At 44.5% G+C, this 25,038-nt stretch overlaps 1 protein-coding gene across 1 annotated transcript in view; it reads right to left on the bottom strand.

The window, feature by feature from the left end:
• LOC139423666 (activating signal cointegrator 1 complex subunit 3) overlaps positions 1-25,038 on the bottom strand; it is a 164,670-nt gene that overhangs the window by 91,215 nt on the left and 48,417 nt on the right. The window contains exons 9-10 of the mRNA XM_071175278.1: positions 17,220-17,423; positions 16,641-16,781 (exon numbers count right to left, since the gene is read on the bottom strand). Coding sequence (XP_071031379.1) covers positions 16,641-16,781; positions 17,220-17,423 — 345 coding nt within the window. The remainder of the gene's footprint in view (positions 1-16,640; positions 16,782-17,219; positions 17,424-25,038) is intronic.

Genomic DNA, 25,038 nt, shown 5'->3' with positions numbered 1-25,038 from the left:
ATGTCACTACGAGCATAACAAGTGGCAATCTAACAACAACATTATATTCAACTTCATTTTGTGAGTGGCAAGTTTTTCCTGACCACAGACACATTTCAAATATGAGTTAGTCTCAACTCATGTCAATCACATTTTCAATATATCCAGCCATCTTGTTAATTGGAGAGAACAGAGTAGTCTTTGTATCCATAACTAGCATAGGGCTCTTAGTTGAACACTTTGACATGGGAGAGCACTTTACATGAGGATGACTAAAGTACTGCTGGGTTATGTTGAAAGCATCACCTCTCCCTCCCCCCCGCGCTAAAATACAAGCACCACCTTCAAAGGCACAAATACAGTGGACAATAAACAGGATATGAATTTGGTATTTTACAGTACAACTAACTGTAGTCACCATGGCAACTACAAATAAGGCTGCTGAGAACAAGGAATCAGGAAAATGAAGAGGGGGTGAGTATAGACGAGGGAGAGAGAGATCAGATATGGAGACCCAGAGAACACACACGCGCCTCCTGAGAGAATGGAGCTGCCTAAGTGTGGGGCTGCCTAAGTGTTTTTTTGGGACACTAATGTCCTAACAGTTAATTAAAAAAATAAAAAATAAAAGATATATATATATATATTATTTGTTATTCATTTTCTGAATGGAAAAACACTAAGTGTAAACGTAATAGATTACAAACAGATAAAGTATGTAGAAAAGATAATGGACCTATATATTTTTGATAATATACATTTTGAGAACTAACACCAAAATAAAAGCTAGACAATCAGGAGAATTGCAAAAACAATGAATTTAGCATTATTCATTGTATTAGGTCTGAGCAAAAGAACACAGCATTAACCATGAGAAAATGTAATAGAATTGCAGGAAATTAGCAAAATGTCTCAGCTCAATTGCAGAATATGTAGAATCGCAGGAAATTTGCTTTAAAACGGCAAAATAAATTCTCAGCTGCATGGAAAAATGTGTAGAATTGCAGTAAATTGGCTTAAAAATGCAAACATTTCTTTACAGTTCCAAGATGGGGGCCTCTAATATTTTCTCGGCCAACCGTGCTCATTGCCACGCCCCCTGCCATGCCAACCACCTAAAGCCTTTTTTTGATCCAGAAAAAGCCCTGCCTCTGACCTGTGAGTGACCCTGCATGACTGTCTAGTGTGAGAAACTCTGTGTCCCTGGCTTCTCTATGGCTTATCAGTTCTATCAGTAGCTACAGTATGTTGCAGTGAAGGAACAGTCCTTTTATAAAGCCTGACAGAGAATTAAGTACAGGAAGACACAGAGAGAGATAAGGAACTGCACTAGTCTCCAACATAAAATAGGAGAGGGACACTATCATCGTTGGAGGGTGTGTGTGTGTGTGTGTGTGTGTGTGTGTGTGTGTGGTGCCTGAGCGCATGCCTTCGAATGTATCGCCAATTCTTGCTTTTATGACTTTTATTTTCAACTAAGACAGGAAAGCAACCATTATCTATACTGCAGTTGTGTACGTTGCTGTGTGATTCATGGACACAATATTGTCTTCTACTCTTCACTGCAGAATTACAGATGTATGACTGAAGTCTGTGTTGTGACCTGAACCTAACTGAGCCCAAAGTGCAGTGTGAGGAGATCAACTGTAACACACTGTTATTGGTCCTGTGGATCTCTGTCCCAGACACTGGTATTGGCCCTGTGGATCTCTGTCCCAGACACTGGTATTGGCCATGTGGATCTCTGTCCCAGACAATGGTATTGGCCCTGTGGATCTCTGTCCCAGACAATGGTATTGGCCCTGTGGATCTCTGTCCCAGACACTGGTATTGGCCATGTGGATCTCTGTCCCAGACACTCGTATTGGCCATGTGGATCTCTGTCCCAGACACTGGTATTGGCCATGTGGATCTCTGTCCCAGACACTGGTATTGGCCGTGTGGATCTCTGTCCCAGACACTGGTATTGGCCCTGTGGATCTCTGTCCCAGACACGGGCATTGGCCCTGTGGATCTCTGTCCCAGACACGGGCATTGGCCCTGTGGATCTCTGTCCCAGACACGGGCATTGGCCCTGTGGATCTCTGTCCCAGACACTGGTACTGGCCCTGTGGATCTCTGTCCCAGATAGTCTAGTGCTGATGTTGTCTCTCTCCTGTGATCTCCCTCTGCTGTGTAAACCCTGCTACTCTATAACAGCCATAAGCTGCTATGACAGATACCCTTTTCACACTACTGAGCCTATCGAGCCAAACCAAGCCAAGCTGTACTGGGCTAGCCTGTTTACGCACCATAGTTACTGGAATGGACAATGTAAAGAAAGAGATCTGAGCCAGAACAGTATAGTTGGGGTTGGCACTATAGTCTGTGTGTGTGTGTCTGTGGTTGGCACTACAGTGAGTACGGTTACATGCTAGGGATGGGCATGAATACTCAATCTTTAACAAGAGATAAACATTTTTCCCCCAATACTGTAAAACGTACTTTGCTAAGATAATCCATTTACCTGACAGGTTTTAACTTATTTTATTGATCCTTTATTTAACTACGCAAGTCAGTCAAGAACAAATTCTTATTTACAATGACGGCCTACCAAGAGGCAAAATGCCTCCTGTGGGGACAGGGGCTAATTTTTTTTTTTAAATAGGACAAAACAAACATCATGACAAGAGACACCACAACACTACATAAAGAGAGACCTAAGACGACAACACAGCATGACAAGAAGATGATTAAAAAGCATGATCATTACACAGGTGCACCTTGTGCTGGGGACTTGCCTAGTTAAATAAAAGGTTAAAATAAAAAATATAAAAATAAAAGCCACTCTAAAATGTGCAGTTTTGGCACACAACACAATGCCACAGATGTCAAGTTGAGGGAGCGTGCAATTGGCATGCTGACTGCAGGAATGTCCACCAGAACTGTTGTCAGTTAATTGAATGTTTTGGCACCTACATGAGAGCTCTTCTTTATCTACAACCATTCAGCATCATTCACACCCTCTTAAGCTTTAGCCCCACCCATCTCCTTAAAGGTTGAGCTTAGCATTCTGTCCTAAAAACAGCAGTCAAGCACCCAAGCTAACTGGCTAACATTGGCTACCTTGCTAGCTACTTCCAGATGAGAGAACAGCTCACTGTCCATTTTACTCGCCCTAGCAGAGCGGGTTAGGTTGTTTTTATGTTATCTGACACCTCCCATATTCAACGGGTGTTGAGCGCTCTGGCACACTCAGACGAGAGTGACTGAAATCGTAGTAGATAGACGTGGCTGGTAAATTCGCTCTGGCTATCATCAGTTGTCGCAGTGACATTCTATTGAAATGGTTACTTGCACAGTGGAGTCTTTTGTTAAGACATTTAGCTAGCTAGGGAGACAATGAACCATAATCCCAACTCATGACTTTACTACCCTGCATGAATCTGCAGGTAGCTAACCAACCAGGTTCAATGTTAGCTAGCTATCATTAGGCTATAACTAGCAAAGCAAATGGCTCTGAGATACAAATAATAAGAACATACAGGTAACATTAGCTAGCTAGCTAACAGCACACTTTAACTTGAAATGAAAACAACTTTGCCAAATTAGAAATATGTAATATCTGAAAATGTAGCTAGCTAGACTATCTTACCAGTATACATAATTGGTGGACGCTACTCCTCGTCACAGATGCCATGGTTGCCCAATACTTTGAAGATGTAATCCAGAGATAGGTGTTTTCTCCATCTCCTTAGCAATCATACTCCATTTCCACTGATTTCAAAACTTGGTCCCCCAGAAAGCGGAGAGCAACATTTATTCAGTTCTACTACATGATACACTCATCTCAGCAAATCATGGCTAGATGGAAAGTTGCTGTCTTTTTCTGTGGCTAAACCAACTGGGCTAGTAATTTAACAATTGTATTCGTATTTACAGATGGCATTGCACCCCCCACAGCAACTCACCCAAGCCTTCCCCATTTATCCTTCTCCCAAATCCAGTCAGCTGATGTTCTGAAAGAGCTGCAAAATCTGGTCCCCTACAAATCAGCCGGGCTAGACAATCTGGACCTTTTCTTTCTAAAATTATCTGCCGAAATTGTTCCACCCCTATTCCTAGCCTGTTCAACCTCTCTTTCGTGTCGTCTGAGATTCCCAAAGATTGGAAAGCAGCTGCGGTCATCCCCCTCTTCAAAGGGGGGACACTCTTGACCCAAACTGCTACAGACCTATATCTATCCTACCCTGCCTTTCTAAGGTCTTCGAAAGCCAAGTCAACAAACAGATTACCGACCATTTTGGATCCCACCATACCTTCTCCGCAATGCAATCTGTTTTCAGAGCTGTTCATGGATGCACCTCAGCCACGGTCAAGGTCCTAAACGATATCTTAACCGCCATCGATAAGAAACAATACTGTGCAGCCGTATTCATTGACCTGGCCAAGGCTTTCGACTCTGTCAATCACCACATTCTCATCGGCAGACTCGACAGCCTTGGTTTGTCAAATGATTGCCTAGCCTGGTTCACCAACTACTTCTCTGATAGAGTTCAGTGTGTCAAATCGGAGGGTCTGTTGTCCGGGCCTCTGGCAGTCTCTATGGGAGTTCCACAGGGTTCAATTCTTGGACCGACTCTCTTCTCTGTATACATCAATGATGTCGCTCTTGCTGCTGGTGAGTCTCTGATCCACCTCTACGCAGACGACAACATTCTGTATACTTCTGGCCCTTCTTTGGACACCGTGTTAACAACCCTCCAGACGAGCTTCAATGCAATACAACTCTCCTTCCGTGGCCTCCAATTGCTCTTAAATACAAGGAAAACTAAATGCATGCTCTTCAACCGATCGCTGCCTGCACGTTCCCGCCTGTCCAACATCACTACTCTGGACGGTTCCGACTTAGAAAATGTGGACAACTACAAATACCTAGGTGTCTGGTTAGACTGTCCTTCCAGACTCACATCAAACATTTCCAATCCAAAGTTAAATCTAGAATTGGCTTCCTATTTCGCAACAAAGCATCCTTCACTCATGCTGCCAAACATACCCTTGTAAAACTGACCATCCTACCGATCCTCGACTTCGGCGGTGTCATTTACAAAATAGCCTCCAATACCCTACTCAATAAATTGGATGCAGTCTATCACAGTGCCATCCGTTTTGTCACAAAAGCCCCATATACTACCCACCACTGCGACCTGTACGCTCTCGTTGGCTGGCCCTCGCTTCATACTCGTCACCAAACCCACTGGCTCCAGGTCATCTACAAGACCCTGCTAGGTAAAGTCCACCCTTATCTCAGCTGGCTGGTCACCATAGCAGCACCCACCTGTAGCACGCGCTCCAGCAGGTATATCTCTCTGGTCACCCCCAAAACCAATTCTTCCTTTGGCCGCCTCTCCTTCCAGTTCTCTGCTGCCAATGATTGGAACGAACTACAAAAATCTCTGAAACTGGAAACACTTATCTCCCTCACTAGCTTTAAGCACCAGCTGTCAGAGCAGCTCACAGATTACTGCACCTGTACATAGCCCATCTATAATTTAGCCCAAACAACTACCTCTTTCCCTACTGTATTTATTTAATTTGCTCCTTTGCACCCCATTATTTCCATCTCTACTTTGCACATTCTTCCACTGCAAATCTACCATTCCAGTGTTTTACTTGCTATATTGTATTTATCTTGCCACAATGGACTTTTTTATCTCACCTCATTTGCTCACATTGTATATAGACTTATTTTTCTACTGTATTATTGACTGTATGTTTGTTTTACTCCATGTGTAACTCTGTGTTGTTGTATTTGTCAAACTACTTTGCTTTATCTTGGCCAGGTCGCAATTGTAAATGAGAACTTGTTCTCAACTTGGTTTAAATAAGGTGAAATAAATAAATAAATAGAAAATAAAATAAATAAAATATGCACGTTTGATATTAAGGAAGATGAAAGTCCACATTTCGGAAGGCATTTCTGTCAAAAAACTAATTTTGATTAAAAAAAAGTTTATATTCAAATGGTATTGACCGCGACATACTCCTAGTTTCCTGAAACGAGTCACGAGTCATGTGAAATCCATAGATAATGGATTAATGCATTTATTTCAATTGACTGATTTCCTTATTTGAACTGCAACTCATTAAAATCATATTGCGTTTATACTTTTGTTCAGTGTATGTGGTCTAAGTTTTATTTTAAAGACAACTTTAATTTGCTTTGCCTCTAGTTTTCCATTTGAACATGAGCATTTGTGGGGCACAACAAAAAAGAAACCACGCCAAGCATCAAACAGTTCTCCCTAAATTCCCATTCCCCTCCGTGTCTCACTCACTCAATTGCGTTGCGACTGCTCCCTCTACACACGCGTGCTGAGTGTACAGAAATAAATGCCTATAAAAACAGATATAACTGATGGGATACACAAGCTACATTCCATGCCAAATTGTCCCAGCCATAACCGTGGCAGCAGGAAGAATTAAGTCCTTCACAATAGTATGGGGCTTGCCTGTCCTAGCCACTCAGTAGCTCACCATAAGACGCTTCTAGTCCCTTCTTATTAATTAACAAGTTTTTAATAACCCAGACTTTTTTTTCAATTCGCCAAATTGAGCCTCGTTTCAAATAATCACTTCTGACTATTCTGTTATATTTTATTCTGTTATATAACATAGGCGTGTATTGACTGCGATAAGGGCTCGAGAAATGAGAGTGTATTGTCTGCTAAATTAACAAAACAAGGCTATACCATTGCACAGCCATGCTTCTACAAGCAAGCGCCACTGCTAAGTTTACTACCTTTTTGAAGATTGTGTTCCACGATATAATATAACTAGTTGATATTACGGTTTCAATAAATTAATCTTAAATGGCACTTGTTTTTCTATTGACTGAATATATGAGGCAATTTGGCAATTAGTTATCTGTAATGGTTATGATAAATTGTTGCACACTGTTGGAATATAGATGAATTCAAACATACACTACATGAACAAAAGTATGTGGACAACTGCTTGTCGAACATCTCATTCCAAAATCATGGGCATTAATATTAGAGGTCGACCGATTATGATTTTTCAACACCGATACCGATTATTGGAGGACCAAAAAAGCCGATACTGATTAATCGGCCGATTATTTTTTTTTATTTGTAATAATGACAATTACAACAATACTGAATTAACACTTATTTTAACTTAATATAATACATCAATAAAATCAATTTAGCCTCAAGTAGATAATGAAACATGTTCAATTTGGTTTAAATAATGCAAAAACAAAGTGTTGGAGAAGAACGTAAAAGTGCAATATGTGCTATGTAAGAAAGCTAACGTTTCAGTTCCTTGCTCAGAACATATGAAAGCTGGTGGTTCCTTTTAACATGAGTCTTCAATATTCCCAGGTAAGAGGTTTTAGGTTGTAGTTATTATAGGACTATTTCCCTCTATACCATTTGTATTTCATTAACCTTTGACTATTGGATGTTCTTATAGGCACTTTAGTATTGCCAGTTTAACAGTATAGCCTCCGTCCCTCTCCTCGCTCCTCCCCTGGGCTCGAGGAGTTGATAGGTTTGAAGTCATAAACAGCGCAATGCTTGACGCACAACAAAGAGCTGCTGGCAAAACGCACAAAAGTGCTGTTTGAATGAATGTTTACGCGCCTGCTTTTGCCTACCACCGCTCAGTCAGATACTTAGATACTTGTATGCTCAGTCAGATTATATGCAACACAGGACACTCTAGATAATATCTAGTAATATCATCAACCATGTGTAGTTAACTAGTCATTATGATTGATTGTTTTTTATAAGATAAGTTTAATGCTAGCTAGCAACTTACCTTGGCTTACTGCATTTGCGTAACAGGCAGGCTCCTCGTGGAGTGCAACGAGAGAGAGGCAGGTCGTTATTGTGTTGGACTAGTTAACTGATGATCGATGCTTGACTGTCGTTTGACAAATACAAATATTCCTGCCATCGTTGCCACCTAACACTGCAACACATTTCCGGTCACAACTTGCAGACTTGTTTTCGAGTTGCTGTGCGTTTTGTTGCCAACCTGTTTTGCTACCTGACAAATTTACGGTTTTTACTTTTTAATTACCGTTTATATTTTGGTTTTTTTTCTCCTCAACTTTTTCACTCCGGACGCTTTATCTGGACACGATTCGTCAGGACCTCCAACAGCCGAAGCTAAGTAGTAACATTAACATGATGCCTTCTAATTGCTGTCGCTGTACTCGCCTTACGGCGAGGATAGCTGTGCTACAAGCCCAGCTTCAGACGCAATCGCTAGGCAAGGGTAATTTCAGTGTAGGAAAGGATGAAACCGCGTCTGTGCCACCAGTAAGTACAGATAGTAGTATAAATCCCCTGGCACAGTCCCCGCAGCCGGACAACTTTCTCACGGTTTCTGGAAGGAAATGCTGTAGGAACGCTCAACCGGTGTCGCTCATTCAGCCGACAGAAACTTTCAACCGGTTTTCCTCATTAAGCAGCGGGTCGGAGTCAGAGGCCGAGTCTTCTCTGGTCTCTACTCCTCCCGTTACGGGGTCTGAGACGCCGAAGCTTCCCACCATTAGCTCTGACAAATTGAAAACTCTAGTCATTGGCGACTCCATTAACCGCAGTATTAGACTTAAAACAAATCATCCAGCGATCATACACTGTTTACCGGGGGGCAGGGCTACCGACGTTAAGGCTAATCTGAAGATGGTGCTGGCTAAAGCTAAAACTGGCGAGTGTAGAGAGTATAGAGATATTGTTATCCACGTCGGCACCAACGATGTTAGGATGAAACAGTCAGAGATCACCAAGCGCAACATAGCTTCTGCGTGTAAATCAGCTAGAAAGATGTGTCGGCATCGAGTAATTGTCTCTGGCCCCCTCCCAGTTAGGGGGAGTGATGAGCTCTACAGCAGAGTCTCACAACTCAATCGCTGGTTGAAAACTGTTTTCTGCCCCTCCCAAAAGATAGAATTTGTAGATAATTGGCCCTCTTTCTGGGACTCACCCACAAACAGGACCAAGCCTGACCTGCTGAGGAGTGACGGACTCCATCCTAGCTGGAGGGGTGCTCTCATTTTATCTACCAACATAGACAGGGCTCTAACTCCTCTAGCTCCACAATGAAATAGGGTGCAGGCCAGGCAGCAGGCTGTTAGTCAGCCTGCCAGCATAGTGGAGTCTGCCACTAGCACAGTCAGTGTAGGAAGGAAGGAAAATAACCTCACACTCAACGTCAACAAAACTAAGGAGATGATTGTGGACTTCAGGAAACAGCAGAGGGAACACCCCCCTATCCACATCGATGGAACAGTAGTGGAGAGGGTAGCAAGTTTTAAGTTCCTCGGCATACACATCACAGACAAACTGAATTGGTCCACTCACACAGACAGCATTGTGAAGAAGGCGCAGCAGCGCCTCTTCAACCTCAGGAGGCTGAAGAAATTCGGCTTGTCACCAAAAGCACTCACAAACTTCTACAGATGCACAATCGAGAGCATCCTGGCGGGCTGTATCACCGCCTGGTACGGCAACTGCTCCGCCCTCAACCGTAAGGCTCTCCAGAGGGTAGTGAGGTCTGCACAACGCATCACCGGGGGCAAACTACCTGCCCTCCAGGACACCTACACCACCCGATGTTACAGGAAGGCCATAAAGATCATCAAGGACATCAACCACCCGAGCCACTGCCTGTTCACCCCGCTATCATCCAGAAGGCGAGGTCAGTACAGGTGCATCAAAGCTGGGACCGAGAGACTGAAAAACAGCTTCTATCTCAAGGCCATCAGACTGTTAAACAGCCACCACTAACATTGAGTGGCTGCTGCCAACACACTGACACTGACTCAACTCCAGCCACTTTAATAATGGGAATTGATGGGAAATGATGTAAATATATCACTAGCCACTTTAAACAATGCTACCTTATATAATGTTACTTACCCTACATTATTCATCTCATATGCATACGTATATACTGGACTCTATATCATCGACTGTATCCTTATGTAATACATGTATCACTAGCCACTTTAACTATGCCACTTTGTTTACATACTCATCTCATATGTATATACTGTACTCGATACCATCTACTGTATCTTGCCTATGCTGCTCTGTACCATCACTCATTCATATATCCTTATGTACATATTCTTTATCCCCTTACACTGTGTATAAGACAGTAGTTTTGGAATTGTTAGTTAGATTACTTGTTGGTTATTACTGCATTGTCGGAACTAGAAGCACAAGCATTTCGCTACACTCGCATTAACATCTGCTAAACATGTGTATGTGACAAATAAAATTTGATTTGATTTGTAGTCAGCTCAGCTATCACCATTGAGACCGTGTCTGTGCCTCGACCTAGGTTGGGCAAAACTAAACATGGCGGTGTTCGCCTTAGCAATCTCACTAGGATAAAGACCACCTCCATTCCTGTCATTATTGAAAGAGATCATGAAACCTCACATCTCAAAATAGGGCTACTTAATGTTAGATCCCTTACTTCAAAGGCAATTATAGTCAATGAACTAATCACTGATCATAATCTTGATGTGATTGGCCTGACTGAAACATGGCTTAAGCCTGATGAATTTACTGTGTTAAATGAGGCCTCACCTCCTGGCTACACTAGTGACCATATACCCCGTGCATCCCGCAAAGGCGGAGGTGTTGCTAACATTTACAATAGCAAATTTCAATTTACAAAAAAAAAAATGATGACGTTTTCGTCTTTTGAGCTTCTAGTCATGAAATCTATGCAGCCTACTCAATCACTTTTTATAGCTACTGTTTACAGGCCTCCTGGGCCATATACAGCGTTCCTCACTGAGTTCCCTGAATTCCTATCGGACCTTGTAGTCATAGCAGATAATATTCTAATCTTTGGTGACTTTAATATTCACATGGAAAAGTCCACAGACCCACTCCAAAAGGCTTTCGGAGCCATCATCGACTCAGTGGGTTTTGTCCAACATGTCTCTGGACCCACTCACTGTCACAGTCATACGCTGGACCTTGTCGCATGGAATAAATGTTGTGGATCTTAATGTTTTTCCTCATAATCCTGGACTATCGGACCACCATTTTATTACGTTTCAATTGCAACAAATAATCTGCTCAGACCCCAACCAAGGATCATCAAAAGTCGTGCTATAAATTCACAGACAACACAAAGATTCCTTGATGTCCTTCCATATTCCAAATCAAATCAAATTTTATTTGTCACATACACATGGTTAGCAGATGTTAATGCGAGTGTAGCGAAATGCTTGTGCTTCTAGTTCCGACAATGCAGTAATAACAAGTAATCTAACTAACAATTCCAAAACTACTGTCTTGTACACAGTGTAAGGGGATAAAGAATATGTACATAAGGATATATGAATGAGTGATGGTACAGAGCAGCATAGGCAAGATACAGTAGATGGTATCGAGTACAGTATGTACAAATGAGATGAGTATGTAAACAAAGTGGCATAGTTTAAAGTGGCTAGTGATACATGTATTACATAAGGATACAGTCGATGATTTAGAGTCCAGTATATACGTATGCATATGAGATGAATAATGTAGGGTAAGTAACATTATATAAGGTAGCATTGTTTAAAGTGGCTAGTGATATATTTACATCATTTCCCATCAATTCCCATTATTAAAGTGGCTGGAGTTGAGTCAGTGTCAGTGTGTTGGCAGCAGCCACTCAGTGTTAGTGGTGGTTGTTTAACAGTCTGATGGCCTTGAGATAGAAGCTGTTTTTCAGTCTCTCGGTCCCAGCTTTGATGCACCTGTACTGACCTCGCCTTCTGGATGATAGCGGGGTGAACAGGCAGTGGCTCGGGTGGTTGATGTCCTTGATGATCTTTATGGCCTTCCTGTGACATCGGGTGGTGTAGGTGTCCTGGAGGGCAGGTAGTTTGTACCCGGTGATGCGTTGTGCAGACCTCACTACCCTCTGGAGAGCCTTACGGTTGAGGGCGATGCAGTTGCCATACCAGGCGGTGATACAGCCCGCCAGGATGCTCTCGATTGTGCATCTGTAGAAGTTTGTGAGTGCTTTTGGTGACAAGCCAAATTTCTTCAGCCTCCTGAGGTTGAAGAGGCGCTGCTGCGCCTTCTTCACGATGCTGTCTGTGTGAGTAGACCAATTCAGTTTGTCTGTGATGTGTATGCCGAGGAACTTAAAACTTGCTACCCTCTCCACTACTGTTCCATCGATGTGGATAGGGGGGTGTTCCCTCTGCAGTTTCCTGAAGTCCACAATCATCTCCTTAGTTTTGTTGACGTTGAGTGTGAGGTTATTTTCCTGACACCACACTCCGAGGGCCCTCACCTCCTCCCTGTAGGCCGTCTCGTCGTTGTTGGTAATCAAGCCTACCCCTGTTGTGTCGTCCGCAAACTTGATGATTGAGTTGGAGGCGTGCGTGGCCACGCAGTCGTGGGTGAACAGGGAGTACAGGAGAGGGCTCAGAACGCACCCTTGTGGGGCCCCAGTGTTGAGGATCAGCGGGGAGGAGATGTTGTTGCCTACCCTCACCACCTGGGGGCGGCCCGTCAGGAAGTCCAGTACCCAGTTGCACAGGGCGGGGTCGAGACCCAGGGTCTCGAGCTTGATGACGAGCTTGGAGGGTACTATGGTGTTGAATGCCGAGCTGTAGTCGATGAACAGCATTCTCACATAGGTATTCCTCTTGTCCAGATGGGTTAGGGCAGTGTGCAGTGTGGTTGAGATTGCATCGTCTGTGGACCTATTTGGGCGGTAAGCAAATTGGAGTGGGTCTAGGGTGTCAGGTAGGGTGGAGGTGATATGGTCCTTGACTAGTCTCTCAAAGCACTTCATGATGACGGATGTGAGTGCTACGGGGCGGTAGTCGTTTAGCTCAGTTACCTTAGCTTTCTTGGGAACAGGAACAATGGTGGCCCTCTTGAAGCATGTGGGAACAGCAGACTGGTATAGGGATTGATTGAATATGTCCGTAAACACACCGGCCAGCTGGTCTGCGCATGCTCTGTCTACCCAAGGACGCCAGAGGACAAAAATCAGTTAACCACCTAACTGAGGAACGCAATTTAACCTTGTGCAATACCCTAGATGCAGTTGCACCCCTAAAAACGAAAAACATTTATCATAAGAAACTAGCTCCCTGGTACACAGAAAATACCCGAGCTCTGAAGCAAGCTTCCAGAAAATTGGAACAGAAATGGCGCCACACCAAACTGGAAGTCTTCCGACTAGCTTGGAAAGACAGTACTGTGCAGTACCGAAGAGCCCTTACTGCTGCTCGATCATCCTATTTTTCTAACTTAATTGAGGAAAATAAGAACAATCCGAAATTCCTTTTTGATACTGTCGCAAAGCTAACTAAAAAGCAGCATTCCCCAAGAGAGGATGACTTTCACTTTAGCAGTGATAAATTCATGAACTTCTTTGAGGAAAAGATTATGATTATTAGAAAGCAAATTACGGACTCCTCCTTAAATCTGCGTATTCCTTCAAAGCTCAGTTGTCCTGAGTCTGCACAACTCTGCCAGGACCTAGGATCAAGAGAGACGCTCAAGTGTTTTAGTACTATATCTCTTGACACAATGATGAAAATAATCATGGCCTCTAAACCTTCAAGCTGCATACTGGACCCTATTCCAACTAAACTACTGAAAGAGCTGCTTCCTGTGCTTGGCCCTCCTATGTTGAACATAATAAACGGCTCTCTATCCACCGGATGTGTACCAAACTCACTAAGAGTGGCAGTAATAAAGCCTCTCTTGAAAAAGCCAAACCTTGACCCAGAAAATATAAAAAAAACTATCGGCCTATATCGAATCTTCCATTCCTCTCAAAAATTTTAGAAAAGGCTGTTGCGCAACAACTCACTGCCTTAATGAAGACAAACAATGTATACGAAATGCTTCAGTCTGGTTTTAGACCCCATCATAGCACTGAGGCGGCACTTGTGAAGGTGGTAAATGACATTTTAATGGCATCGGACCGAGGCTCTGCATCTGTCCTCGTGCTCATAGACCTTAGTGCTGCTTTTGATACCATCGATCACCACATTCTTTTGGAGAGATTGGAAACCCAAATTGGTCTACACGGACAAGTTCTGGCCTGGTTTAGATCTTATCTGTCGGAAAGATATCAGTTTGTCTCTGTGAATGGTTTGTCCTCTGACAAATCAACTGTAAATTTCGGTGTTCCTCAAGGTTCCGTTTTAGGACCACTATTGTTTTCACAATATATTTTACCTCTTGGGGATGTTATTTGAAAACATAATGTTAACTTTCACTGCTATGCGGATGACACACAGCTGTACATTTCAATGAAACATGGTGAAGCCCCAAAATTGCCCTTGCTAGAAGCATGTGTTTCAGACATAAGGAAGTGGATGGCTGCAAACTTTCTACTTTTAAACTCGGACAAAACAGAGATGCTTGTTCTAGGTCCCAAGAAACAAAGAGATATTCTGTTGAATATGACAATTAATCTTAATGGTTGTACAGTCGTCTCAAATAAAACTGTGAAGGACCTCGGCGTTACTCTGGACCCTGATCTCTCTTTTGAAGAACATATCAAGACCATTTCAAGGACAGCTTTTTTCCATCTACGTAACATTGCAAAAACCAGAAACTTTCTGTCCAAAAATGATGCAGAAAAATTAATCCATGCTTTTGTCACTTCTAGGTTAGACTACTGCAATGCTCTACTTTCCGGCTACCCGGATAAAGCACTAAATAAACTTCAGTTAGTGCTAAATACGGCTGCTAGAATCCTGACTAGAACCAAAAAATTTGATCATATTACTCCAGTGCTAGCCTCTCTACACTGGCTTCCTGTCAAAGCAAGGGCTGATTTCAAGGTTTTACTGCTAACCTACAAAGCATTACATGGGCTTGCTCCTACCTATCTCTCTGATTTGGTCCTGCCGTACATACCTACACGTACGCTACGGTCACAAGACGCAGGCCTCCTAATTGTCCCTAGAATTTCTAAGCAAACAACTGGAGGCAGGGCTTTCTCCTATAGAGCTCCATTTTTATGGAACGGTCTGCCTACCCATGTCAGAGACGCAAACTCGGTCTCAACCTTTAAGTCTCTACTGAAGACTCATCTCTTCAGTGGGTCATATGATTGAGTGTAGTCTGGCCCAGGAGTGGGAAGGTGAACGGAAAGGCTCTGGAGCAACGAACCGCCCTTGCTGTCTCTGCCTGGCCGGTTCCCCTCTTTCCACTGGGATTCTCTGCCTCTAACCCTATTACAGGGGCTGAGTCACTGGCTTACTGGGGCTCTCTCATGCCGTCCCTGGAGGGGGTGCGTCACCTGAGTGGGTTGATTCACTGATGTGGTCATCCTGTCTGGGTTGCCCCCCCCCGAAAATCTGACTTTCTGCCCCTGAACAAGGCAGTTAACCCACCGTTCCTAGGCCGTCATTGAAAATAAGAATGTGTTCTTAACTAACTTGCCTAGTTAAATAAAGGTGTAAAAAAAAAACTAAAAAAAAAACATTGGCGCCCCAAAATACCGATTTCCGATTGTTATGAAAACTTGAAATCGGCCCTAATTAATCGTCCATTCCGATTAATCGGTCGACCTCTAATTACTATGGAGTTGGTCCCCCCTTTGCTGCTATAACAGCCTCCACTTGTCTGGGAAGGCTTTCCACTAGATGTTGGAACATTGCTGCGGGGACTTGCTTCCATACAGCCACAAGAGCATAGCGAGGTCGGGCACTGATGTTGGGCGATTAGGCCTGGCTCGCAGTCGCCGTTCCAATTCATCCCAAAGGTGTTCGATGGGTTTTAGGTCAGGGCTCTGTGCAGGCCAGTCAAGTTCTTCCACACCGATCTCGACAAACCATTTCTGTATGGACCACGCTTTGTGCTGACAGGACATTGTCATGCTGACAGGAAAGGGCCTTCCCCAAACTGTTGCCACAAAGTTGGAAGTACAGAATCGTCTAGAATGCCATTGCTGTAGCGTTAAGGTTCACCTTCAATGGAACTAAGGGGCCTAGCCCGAACCATGAAAAACAGCCCCAGACCATTATTCCTCCTCCACCAAACTTTACAGTTGGCACTATGCATTCGGGCAGTTTGCATTCTCCTGGCATCCGTCAAACCCAGATTTATCCATCAGACTGCCAGATAGTGAAGTGTGATTCATCACTCCAGAGAATGCGTTTCCACTGTGCTGATGGCTGCAAGCTTTACACTACTCTTGCCAAAAAACAGTAACATCACTCTTGCAAAATCATTTTGAAATACAGTGCTATAACTTTATTTAAGGTGTTTTTTAAATTTATTTACATGTCCTAATAATTCAAAGGATTGCTCAGAACACCAGGTGTTTTAATCGGTGTATGCTTACTATGATTTTGACCTTACACCGATTAAAATAAGCAGAGTAAAGTGCTTACATGACTATTGCCATAACCGACCTACTGTCATAATCCGTTTAATATCGAATTATTAGCGCATGTAAACGTGCTCAGTGTGAAGAGGGTACGGAGCTACTTTAATCCAGAGAGCCGAGCTGAGCTGAGAGCCAACCACTGGGAGGCGCTAGCGAACAGTCGTGAGGCAGAACACAACTCCACTCTGGACCAATGGAGCATAGGGAAAGCCTACGCAGAAACTGTGTGTGTGCTTGCGCACCCATGAGTGTTTGTACAGTACCTGTGTACGCAGGATCTCCCCTTTGGTTAGCTGCATGTCTCCAGTGAGCTCTTTGACAGCAATGCCCAGTGGCTCCAACCGCTTACTGAAGTAGTTCGTCATCTCTGCTGCCAGGGCCTTCATAGGAGCTACATACACTATCTACAGAGGGAGGGAGAGAGAGATGGAGGGAAGGGAGGGAGCGAGTAGGAGAGGAGAGAGAGAAAGAGGGAGGGAGATAAATATATAAAGGGAGAGAGGGGGGAGAAGGAGAGAAAGAAAGTGAGAGGAAGTGAAAGGTCACAGTCATGATAAATGAGTGTACAGCAGAGTATCACTTGTTCCCTGGCAACCAGCATAAATCACTATTTATTGAAAAATATGAAACAGGCCACTTAGATTAAGAAAGTTTAATGGAAATGTATGAAAAGGTGGCTATCGTCGCTGGCTTGCATCGGGTGTGTGGTGTTAGAATGTGTGTGTATTAGAACATGTGTGTGTATGTGTGTGGGGGGCGTGGCTTTATAAGGACAACCAATAATAAATGTGTTCTACTGTATGTTTGTATGTCTTGCTCACACACACACAGCTGAGTGGTACCTTGAACTCATCCTTCTTGATGACCCCTCCAGGTTGGAGGTGCTGTCTGATCTCATGGAGGACTGTCAGCATGGCGATGTTGGTCTTGCCGGCTCCGGTGGGGGCACAGATGAGCAGGTTCTCATTGGTGTTGTAGGCTGTCTCAAACACTATGGACTGGATCCTGTTCAGACGCTGCATCCCCTTAAACACCAACTGACCAATCTGGGGGGAATGAAAGAGAGTGAGCGAGAGAGAGAGACAGACACAGAAAGAGACCAAGAGTGCAACAGAGAACGACAGCGAGAGAGGGTGCAACAGAGAGTGAGAGGGAGGAAGATAATAAGAAAAGGTTAAAATCACAGAGTAATTATGGGAGTCATTACAAAGACAGACATGGGATCATGATGATACAAGTCTAACACACACGTCAGGACAGAGCAGACGGGAGGGATGGTCACAGCTGACTGGTTTAGGGGTCGGGGTAAAGACAAACATTGGTTGGCCTTATTGAGGGGGTCACCAGAACATTTTAATGGTTTTAGATGAGTAACATAGTGGAAAGAACATTGATAACACTGACAAACCACTCCGCCGCACTCACACACACACACACACACCTATCTACCACTGATTGCCAGACCACTTCCCTCATATTATAGGGCAGGTTTCCCAACTGGCAGTCTTCTGAGCAAAAAATTAAAAGTATTAATTTTTTCATTTAGCATTTTTGGGGCAATTTTATTTGTTGGACACAAAAGACTAAAAACACCAGGAAATGAGCTCTAAGTGATTTTAAATTAAAGAAATCTGTTCAAGTATTCCCAATAGACACTTGATCGTATATAAATGAAAGCAAAGGGCTGAAATGATTCTTTTAGTCAAACATTATATCTGTTTGGGCTTCTTGTGGTCAATTTTCAGTCTACAAATGATTTGCAAAAAATCACCCAGCGGCTGAATCTAGTTGATGATCCCTGCTATATGGGGGATGATTTACTGTTGCCTAGTGGGTGGCTGCAGACAGGGTGTGGGAAGGGGGAGGCGTTTGACTGCCAGTAGGAGAGAGGTTAAATCCTGAGTGGTGGGAACAGATGTCAATCAACCTGCCCACCGCTTGACTTCTCGCTTGACTTCTCCATGGTAACAGAGCGTGGGTGACAGACAGGCCTCAATCATCTGGCGACCGACGTTGATAAGGAGAGAAATGGCCCTTCTGAAAGACAGCATCCGTGACCAGTCGACCGCCCACTACTCGGACACACACAGACATTCAGCCGTCAGAGTGGGCAGTTAACTGCTCCGGCCACCCTCACTCCTAGGGAAAGAGACACAGAACTGCAGGTGTGTGCTCTGTCCCCATTTGTCCATCAATCTCCCTCTCACTCACTTTATAGCCTTCTTTTACTTCATGCTCTCTCTCTCAACTCTTTCTCTCTCACTCAGTCTCTCTCTCGGAGTGGATTGGGATGTCTTGAGCTTAGACAGCAATATAATTTATTTAAGGATTCATTAAAAATATGTCATCACTCTACTCTTCCTCCCAGTTTCGCTCTGACACTCAGAAAAATAAAGAATTTGAGTGCTGCGTGTCATCCAGGGACTGGGGCCAAAGACGAGAGAAGAGGCAGGAGTCAGCCCCGCGGCCCTGACAACCCATCCCAACTCTGATGAAGGCAGGAGTCAGCTCCGAGGCCCTGACAACCCTTCTGATGAAGGCAGGAGTCAGCTCGGAGGCCCTGACAACCCAACTCTGATGAAGGCAGGAGTCAGCTCCGAGGCCCTGACAACCCAACTCTGATGAAGGCAGGAGTCAGCTCCGAGGCCCTGACAACCCAACTCTGATGGAGGCAGGAGTCAGCCCCGAGGCCCTGACAACCCAACTCTGATGAAGAAAGGAGTCAGCCCCGAGGCCCTGACAACCCAACCCAACTCTGATGAAGGCAGGAGTCAGCTCCGAGGCCCTGACAACCTATCCCAACTCTGATGAAGGCAGGAGTCAGCCCCGAGGCCCTGACAACCCATCCCAACTCTGATGAAGGCAGGAGTCAGCTCCGAGGCCCTGACAACCCAACTCTGATGAAGGCAGGAGTCAGCTCCGAGGCCCTGACAACCCAACTCTGATGAAGGCAGGAGTCAGCTCCGAGGCCCTGACAACCCAACTCTGATGAAGGCAGGAGTCAGCCCCGAGGCCCTGACAACCCAACTCTGATGAAGGCAGGAGTCAGCTCCGAGGCCCTGACAACCTATCCCAACTCTGATGAAGGCAGGAGTCAGCCCCGAGGCCCTGACAACCCATCCCAACTCTGATGAAGGCAGGAGTCAGCTCCGAGGCCCTGACAACCCAACTCTGATGAAGGCAGGAGTCAGCTCCGAGGCCCTGACAACCCAATTCTGATGAAGGCAGGAGTCAGCCCCGAGGCCCTGACAACCCAACCCAACTCTGATGAAGGCAGGAGTCAGCTCCGAGGCCCTGACAACCTATCCCAACTCTGATGAAGGCAGGAGTCAGCCCCGAGGCCCTGACAACCCATCCCAACTCTGATGAAGGCAGGAGTCAGCTCCGAGGCCCTGACAACCCAACTCTGATGAAGGCAGGAGTCAGCTCCGAGGCCCTGACAACCCAACTCTGATGAAGGCAGGAGTCAGCTCCGAGGCCCTGACAACCCAACTCTGATGAAGGCAGGAGTCAGCCCCGAGGCCCTGACAACCCAACTCTGATGAAGGCAGGAGTCAGCTCCGAGGCCCTGACAACCTATCCCAACTCTGATGAAGGCAGGAGTCAGCCCCGAGGCCCTGACAACCCATCCCAACTCTGATGAAGGCAGGAGTCAGCTCCGAGGCCCTGACAACCCAACTCTGATGAAGGCAGGAGTCAGCTCCGAGGCCCTGACAACCCAATTCTGATGAAGGCAGGAGTCAGCTCCGAGGCCCTGACAACCCAACTCTGATGAAGGCAGGAGTCAGCCCCGAGGCCCTGACAACCCATCCCAACTCTGATGAAGGCAGGAGTCAGCTCCGAGGCCCTGACAACCAATCCAAACTCTGATGAAGGCAGGAGTCAGCTCCGAGGCCCTGACAACCCAACTCTGATGAAGGCAGGAGTCAGCTCCGAGGCCCTGACAACCCAACTCTTATGAAGGCAGGAGTCAGCTCCGAGGCCCTGACAACCCAACTCTTATGAAGGCAGGAGGTGGTTAAATTATTAATGCATCAAAGAGCAACTTTATTAGAGTCCACTTAAGCCGGTGGAAGGCTGAAGGATGATTGTGGTTTCAACATGGCACTGGGCGAAAGAACGAACGGTGGAGTAGCAGGAGCCTCTGACTGACAGCTAGTTGGCTAGCCCTCTCTCACTCTAATTCTGATTGGCGCAGCGATGGGTGGGCCTGGAAGAGCATACCCACTGGGGAGCCAGGCCCACCCATCGCTGCGCCCTTCCCCAGTCATGTGAAATCCATTGATTAGGGCCTAATGTATTTATTTCAATTGATCGATTTCCTTCAATTAACTATAAGTCTATAAAATTAAACTATAAAATTATTAAATTGTTGCATTTATATTTTTGTTCATTCATTCAGAGAGAGACAGCCAGAGAGAGAAATACAAAGAGAGGCAGAGAGAGAAAGACAATACTATACACACCATCTTGACATATCTTTAAACTAAGCGAGTAAAGGAATGGATATTAGTGCAGTGTGTTGTTTTGTACTCATTCTTTCTCTCTAGTCTAAATGACTCTAGGGCTGATTTCCTCTCATCCTCTCTCCCTGGCGAGTGGAGCGTCCTCCTGTCGAACCAATTATTTCCCCCAAGGCCAAGTCCTGAGAGCACCAACCAATTTATAAATATGCATTTCTGAATTAGGAGCGGCACAGTTTCACCCTCTTCCGCACGGCTCCTGCACACACACGCAAGCACACACACACAATTGCCAGGACTCAAACACACACAATGTGTCGCTGTGGCAAACACGTTCACTTTAAGTGGCTAGACCCCCTTTTGTTTTGATTTATCGACTTTGTCTGTAGATAACGAGGAGCCAGCGTCCCGAACTCCTTAAACATGCTAATTCATGCAAATGTATGCCTGCCCCAATATTCACCTTGAGCTAATGCATACATGTTGTAAATATGATGTTGCCATCCTTTAATAATCTTCTTGAAAATCATCAGTGCTTTGTTTATGTATTTTCTTCTTCATTTCTTAAAACGTCTCTGGCTGGCTTCATTGTTAATCAGATGTATGCACTGTAAATCTTTCAATAGGAGATGCAGCTGTCCCTGCCAGGAGTCGTCTCCGGGGTCCAAGCAGCAGTAACTCACTGAAGAGGTAACGTTACTGTAGGCTACTTGAGATACTACCATATGCAGCTGTTAACATAACATTTGTTTCATTAAAAATCGCTGTCTCCAAGCAACAAACACCAGCATGGTTATACATCTTCAGCAATAAGTGAAACGCCACAAATACAGCTAACAGTTTAAATGTTTTTATTTAACCTTTATTTAACTAGGCAAGTCAGTGAAGAACAAATTCTTATTTACAATGACGGCCTACAGTTAACCACATCTAAGAGAAACTACCAACAGTAGACACCACAACTCACGTTTAAGAGAAGAATATTCTACATGGTTGTTTTATCAACTGGCCTCAGTTTGGAGTTATTTCCTGTGACTGAGTTTATGATCAGGCCTGTGATCAGTCCATCAGTGTGCATACTGGGATTATCACATTGTTTCTATGAGCTAAAGGCCAAACTTTGAGTAACAAAATCCATTTGACATCACCAGGCAAGATTCCAACTCAATTACGATGACAAGTCTTAAACACACTTATTCCCCCAGGCATTCAAAAAGAGAACACACCTCCAGAACCAATCTCAGATTCATGTTTTTCTCACCCCTGGGGTTGAAAAATCCTAGTAACTTTCCCAAAATCCCCAGGTTTTCCAGAAACCGTGGTTGGAATATTCTTGGAATCCTCCAACTGGGATTTCTGGAAAACCTGTGAATTTGGGGGAAGTTACTGGAATGTCCCAGCCCTACTCCCCCACAAAGACAGACCCATGCAGGTACCAAAGGGTTCTCCCCAGGATGTCAATCAGGTGGTGCTGATGTGAGTGGAGGAATGGGAAAGGTCCAGAGGGGGCTGGGAGCAGAAGCAAGCCCTTCTCTCCCGAACCTCTGCTCACTTTAAAACGTGTTTGACCACAAATACGTTTTGGATTTTTTTTTTATACCAAAATTCCATTTGAAGGGACCATCTAAAAAATGTCCTAGATACGACAGCCTCATTTTAGCTTCGTCGCCACCTATTCATCATCATCATGTACAACTGACTAATTCCAACCAAAAACATCACTTTACATTCTGATACACCCATGTGCCTAACCCCCTGACTAAAAACATTGTTAGTTCCAGATGTAGAGGACCATACCGTGAACACTGTTAAAGTGAGAAAGCTGGATGGAACGTGACCGCTCGCCACAGATTTTGTGGGAGTATCGAACCCATACAGGCCCATCTGTGTGTGTGTGTTTCCCAATCCCAGTCAGTACTGTCTGTGTGTCCCACTCTCGGTTCATACAGTGTAGTCTCTCTGTGTGTGTGTGTGTATGTGTATGTGTATATATATATATATATATATATATATATATATATATATATATTTCCCAGTCCGTACTGTGTAGTGAGTGCGATGGAAGCAAGCAGGCTCATTATTAGAGTGCTAGCACAGCCTACGGCCAAATGTGCCAACCAGGCTGATTGGGAATAAACTGGCAATACAGAACCAATCCACCAGCCACTCTAAACTCACTAATTGGAGCCTCAAAGATCCCAGTAAATGATTCTACAGCTAAATCTAAAACACCTACCAAGCAGTCTCTGTCCAATTGCCTCCCTGTCCTAGTTTAACACAGTGCATTTGGAAAGTATTCAGACATCTTGACTTTTCCACATTTTGTTACTTCACAGACCTATTCTAAAATGGATTAAATCATCCCCCCCCCCCCCTAATTAATCTACACACAATACGCCATGAAGAGAAAGCAAAAACAGGTTGAAGTACCTTTGGCAGAAATTCCACAAGCTTGGCACACCTGTATTTGGGCAGTTTCTCCTATTATCTTCTGCAGATCTTCTTAAGCTCTGTCAGATTGGATGGCGAGCATCGCTGCACAGAGATGTTCGATTGGGTTCAAGTCCGGGCTCTGGCTGGGCCACTTGTGCTTAGGGTCATAGTCCTGTTGGAAGGTGAACCTTCACCCCCAGTCTGAGGTCTTGAGCGCTCTGGAGAAGGTTTTCATCAAGGATCTCTGTACTTTGCTCCGTTCATTTTTCCCTCGATCCTGACTAGTCTTTAGCTGCCTTTTGGCAATCTCCAAGTGGGGTGTCATGTGCCTTTTACTGAGGAATGGCTTCCGTCTGGCCACTCCACCATAAAGGCCTGATTGGTGGAGTGCTGTAGAAATGGTTACCTCCCTGACTAAGGCCCTTATTATTTATTTTACCTTTATTTAACTAGGCAAGTCAGTTAAGAACATATTCTTATTTTCAATGACGGCCTAGGAACGGTGGGTTAACCGCCTAGTTCAGGGGCAGAACGAAAGATTTTTACCTTGTCAGCTCGGAGAGTCGATCTTGCAACCTTTCGGTTACTAGTCCAACGCTCTAACCACTAGGCTACCTGCCGCCTTCTCTCCCGATCGCTCAGTTTGGCTGAGCGGCCAGATCTAGGAAGAGTCTTGGTGGTTCCAAAACTTCTTCCATATAAGAATGATGGTGGCCACTGTGTTCTTGTAGACCTTCAATGCTGCAGAATCTTTTTGGTACCCTTCCCCAGATCTGTGCCTCGACACAATTCTGTCTCAGAGCTCTACGGACAATTTCTTCGACCTCATGGCTTGTTTTTTTCTCTGACATGCACTGTCAACTGTGGGACCTTTATATAGACAGGTGTGTGCCTTTCCAAATCATGTCCAATCAATTGAATTTACCACAGGTGGACTTCAAACAAGTTGTAGAATCATTTCAAGGATGATCAATAGAAACAGGATGCACCTGAACTCAATAGCAAAGAGTCTGAATACTTGATGTAAATAAGGTATTGATATTTTGTTTTTGATACATTTGCAAAAAAATCTAAAAACCTGTTTTTGCTTTGTCATTATGGGGTAGTGTGTGTAGATTGATGAGGAAAAAAGTCAATTTAATTAATTTTAAACTAAGGCTGTAATGTAACAACATGTGGAAAAAGGGGTCTGAATACTTTCCAAATGCACTGTACCTGCTCACCTAAAAATGTAAACATGGACTATCACCTGTGCAAAGGTGTGAGGTTACTGTATACGTGTAAGCATATATTAACTGTATAGGTCAGGGTGAGAACTGCTAAACTAATTAAATGATGTGCATTGGTAATGGGGAGCTCAAAGAAAGTTGTTGTGCTCACACTATGCTTTTAATTACTTTTCAGTTCCATTTCATTCCATTTGAATTGACAGCTTGATCAACTTTTAATTGCTAGTTTTAGTAAACAGCTTATCAGCTCCAAGCCCACACACACAGCCCTGAATGACCTGGCCAAACACACACACAAGCTGTACTGTGGAGTTTGACAGAGTGAGATGCAGATGCAGCAAACAGGAGGCCCATTAATTTCCCCACAGGACGCCAGTAGAACGGACTCACTCACTCACCTCGCACGGACGGACGGACTCACTCACTCGCACGGGGACACTCACTCGCATGGGGACACTCACTCGCACCGACTCTCTCACACACTCACTCAGTCAGGGATGCACGGACTCACTCAGTCGCACACATGGACACGCACA

The sequence above is a fragment of the Oncorhynchus clarkii genome, chromosome 2, assembly GCF_045791955.1.
Source record: "Oncorhynchus clarkii lewisi isolate Uvic-CL-2024 chromosome 2, UVic_Ocla_1.0, whole genome shotgun sequence".
Lineage (NCBI taxonomy): Eukaryota > Metazoa > Chordata > Actinopteri > Salmoniformes > Salmonidae > Oncorhynchus > Oncorhynchus clarkii.
This window is presented reverse-complemented; position numbering and strand designations above follow the sequence as displayed.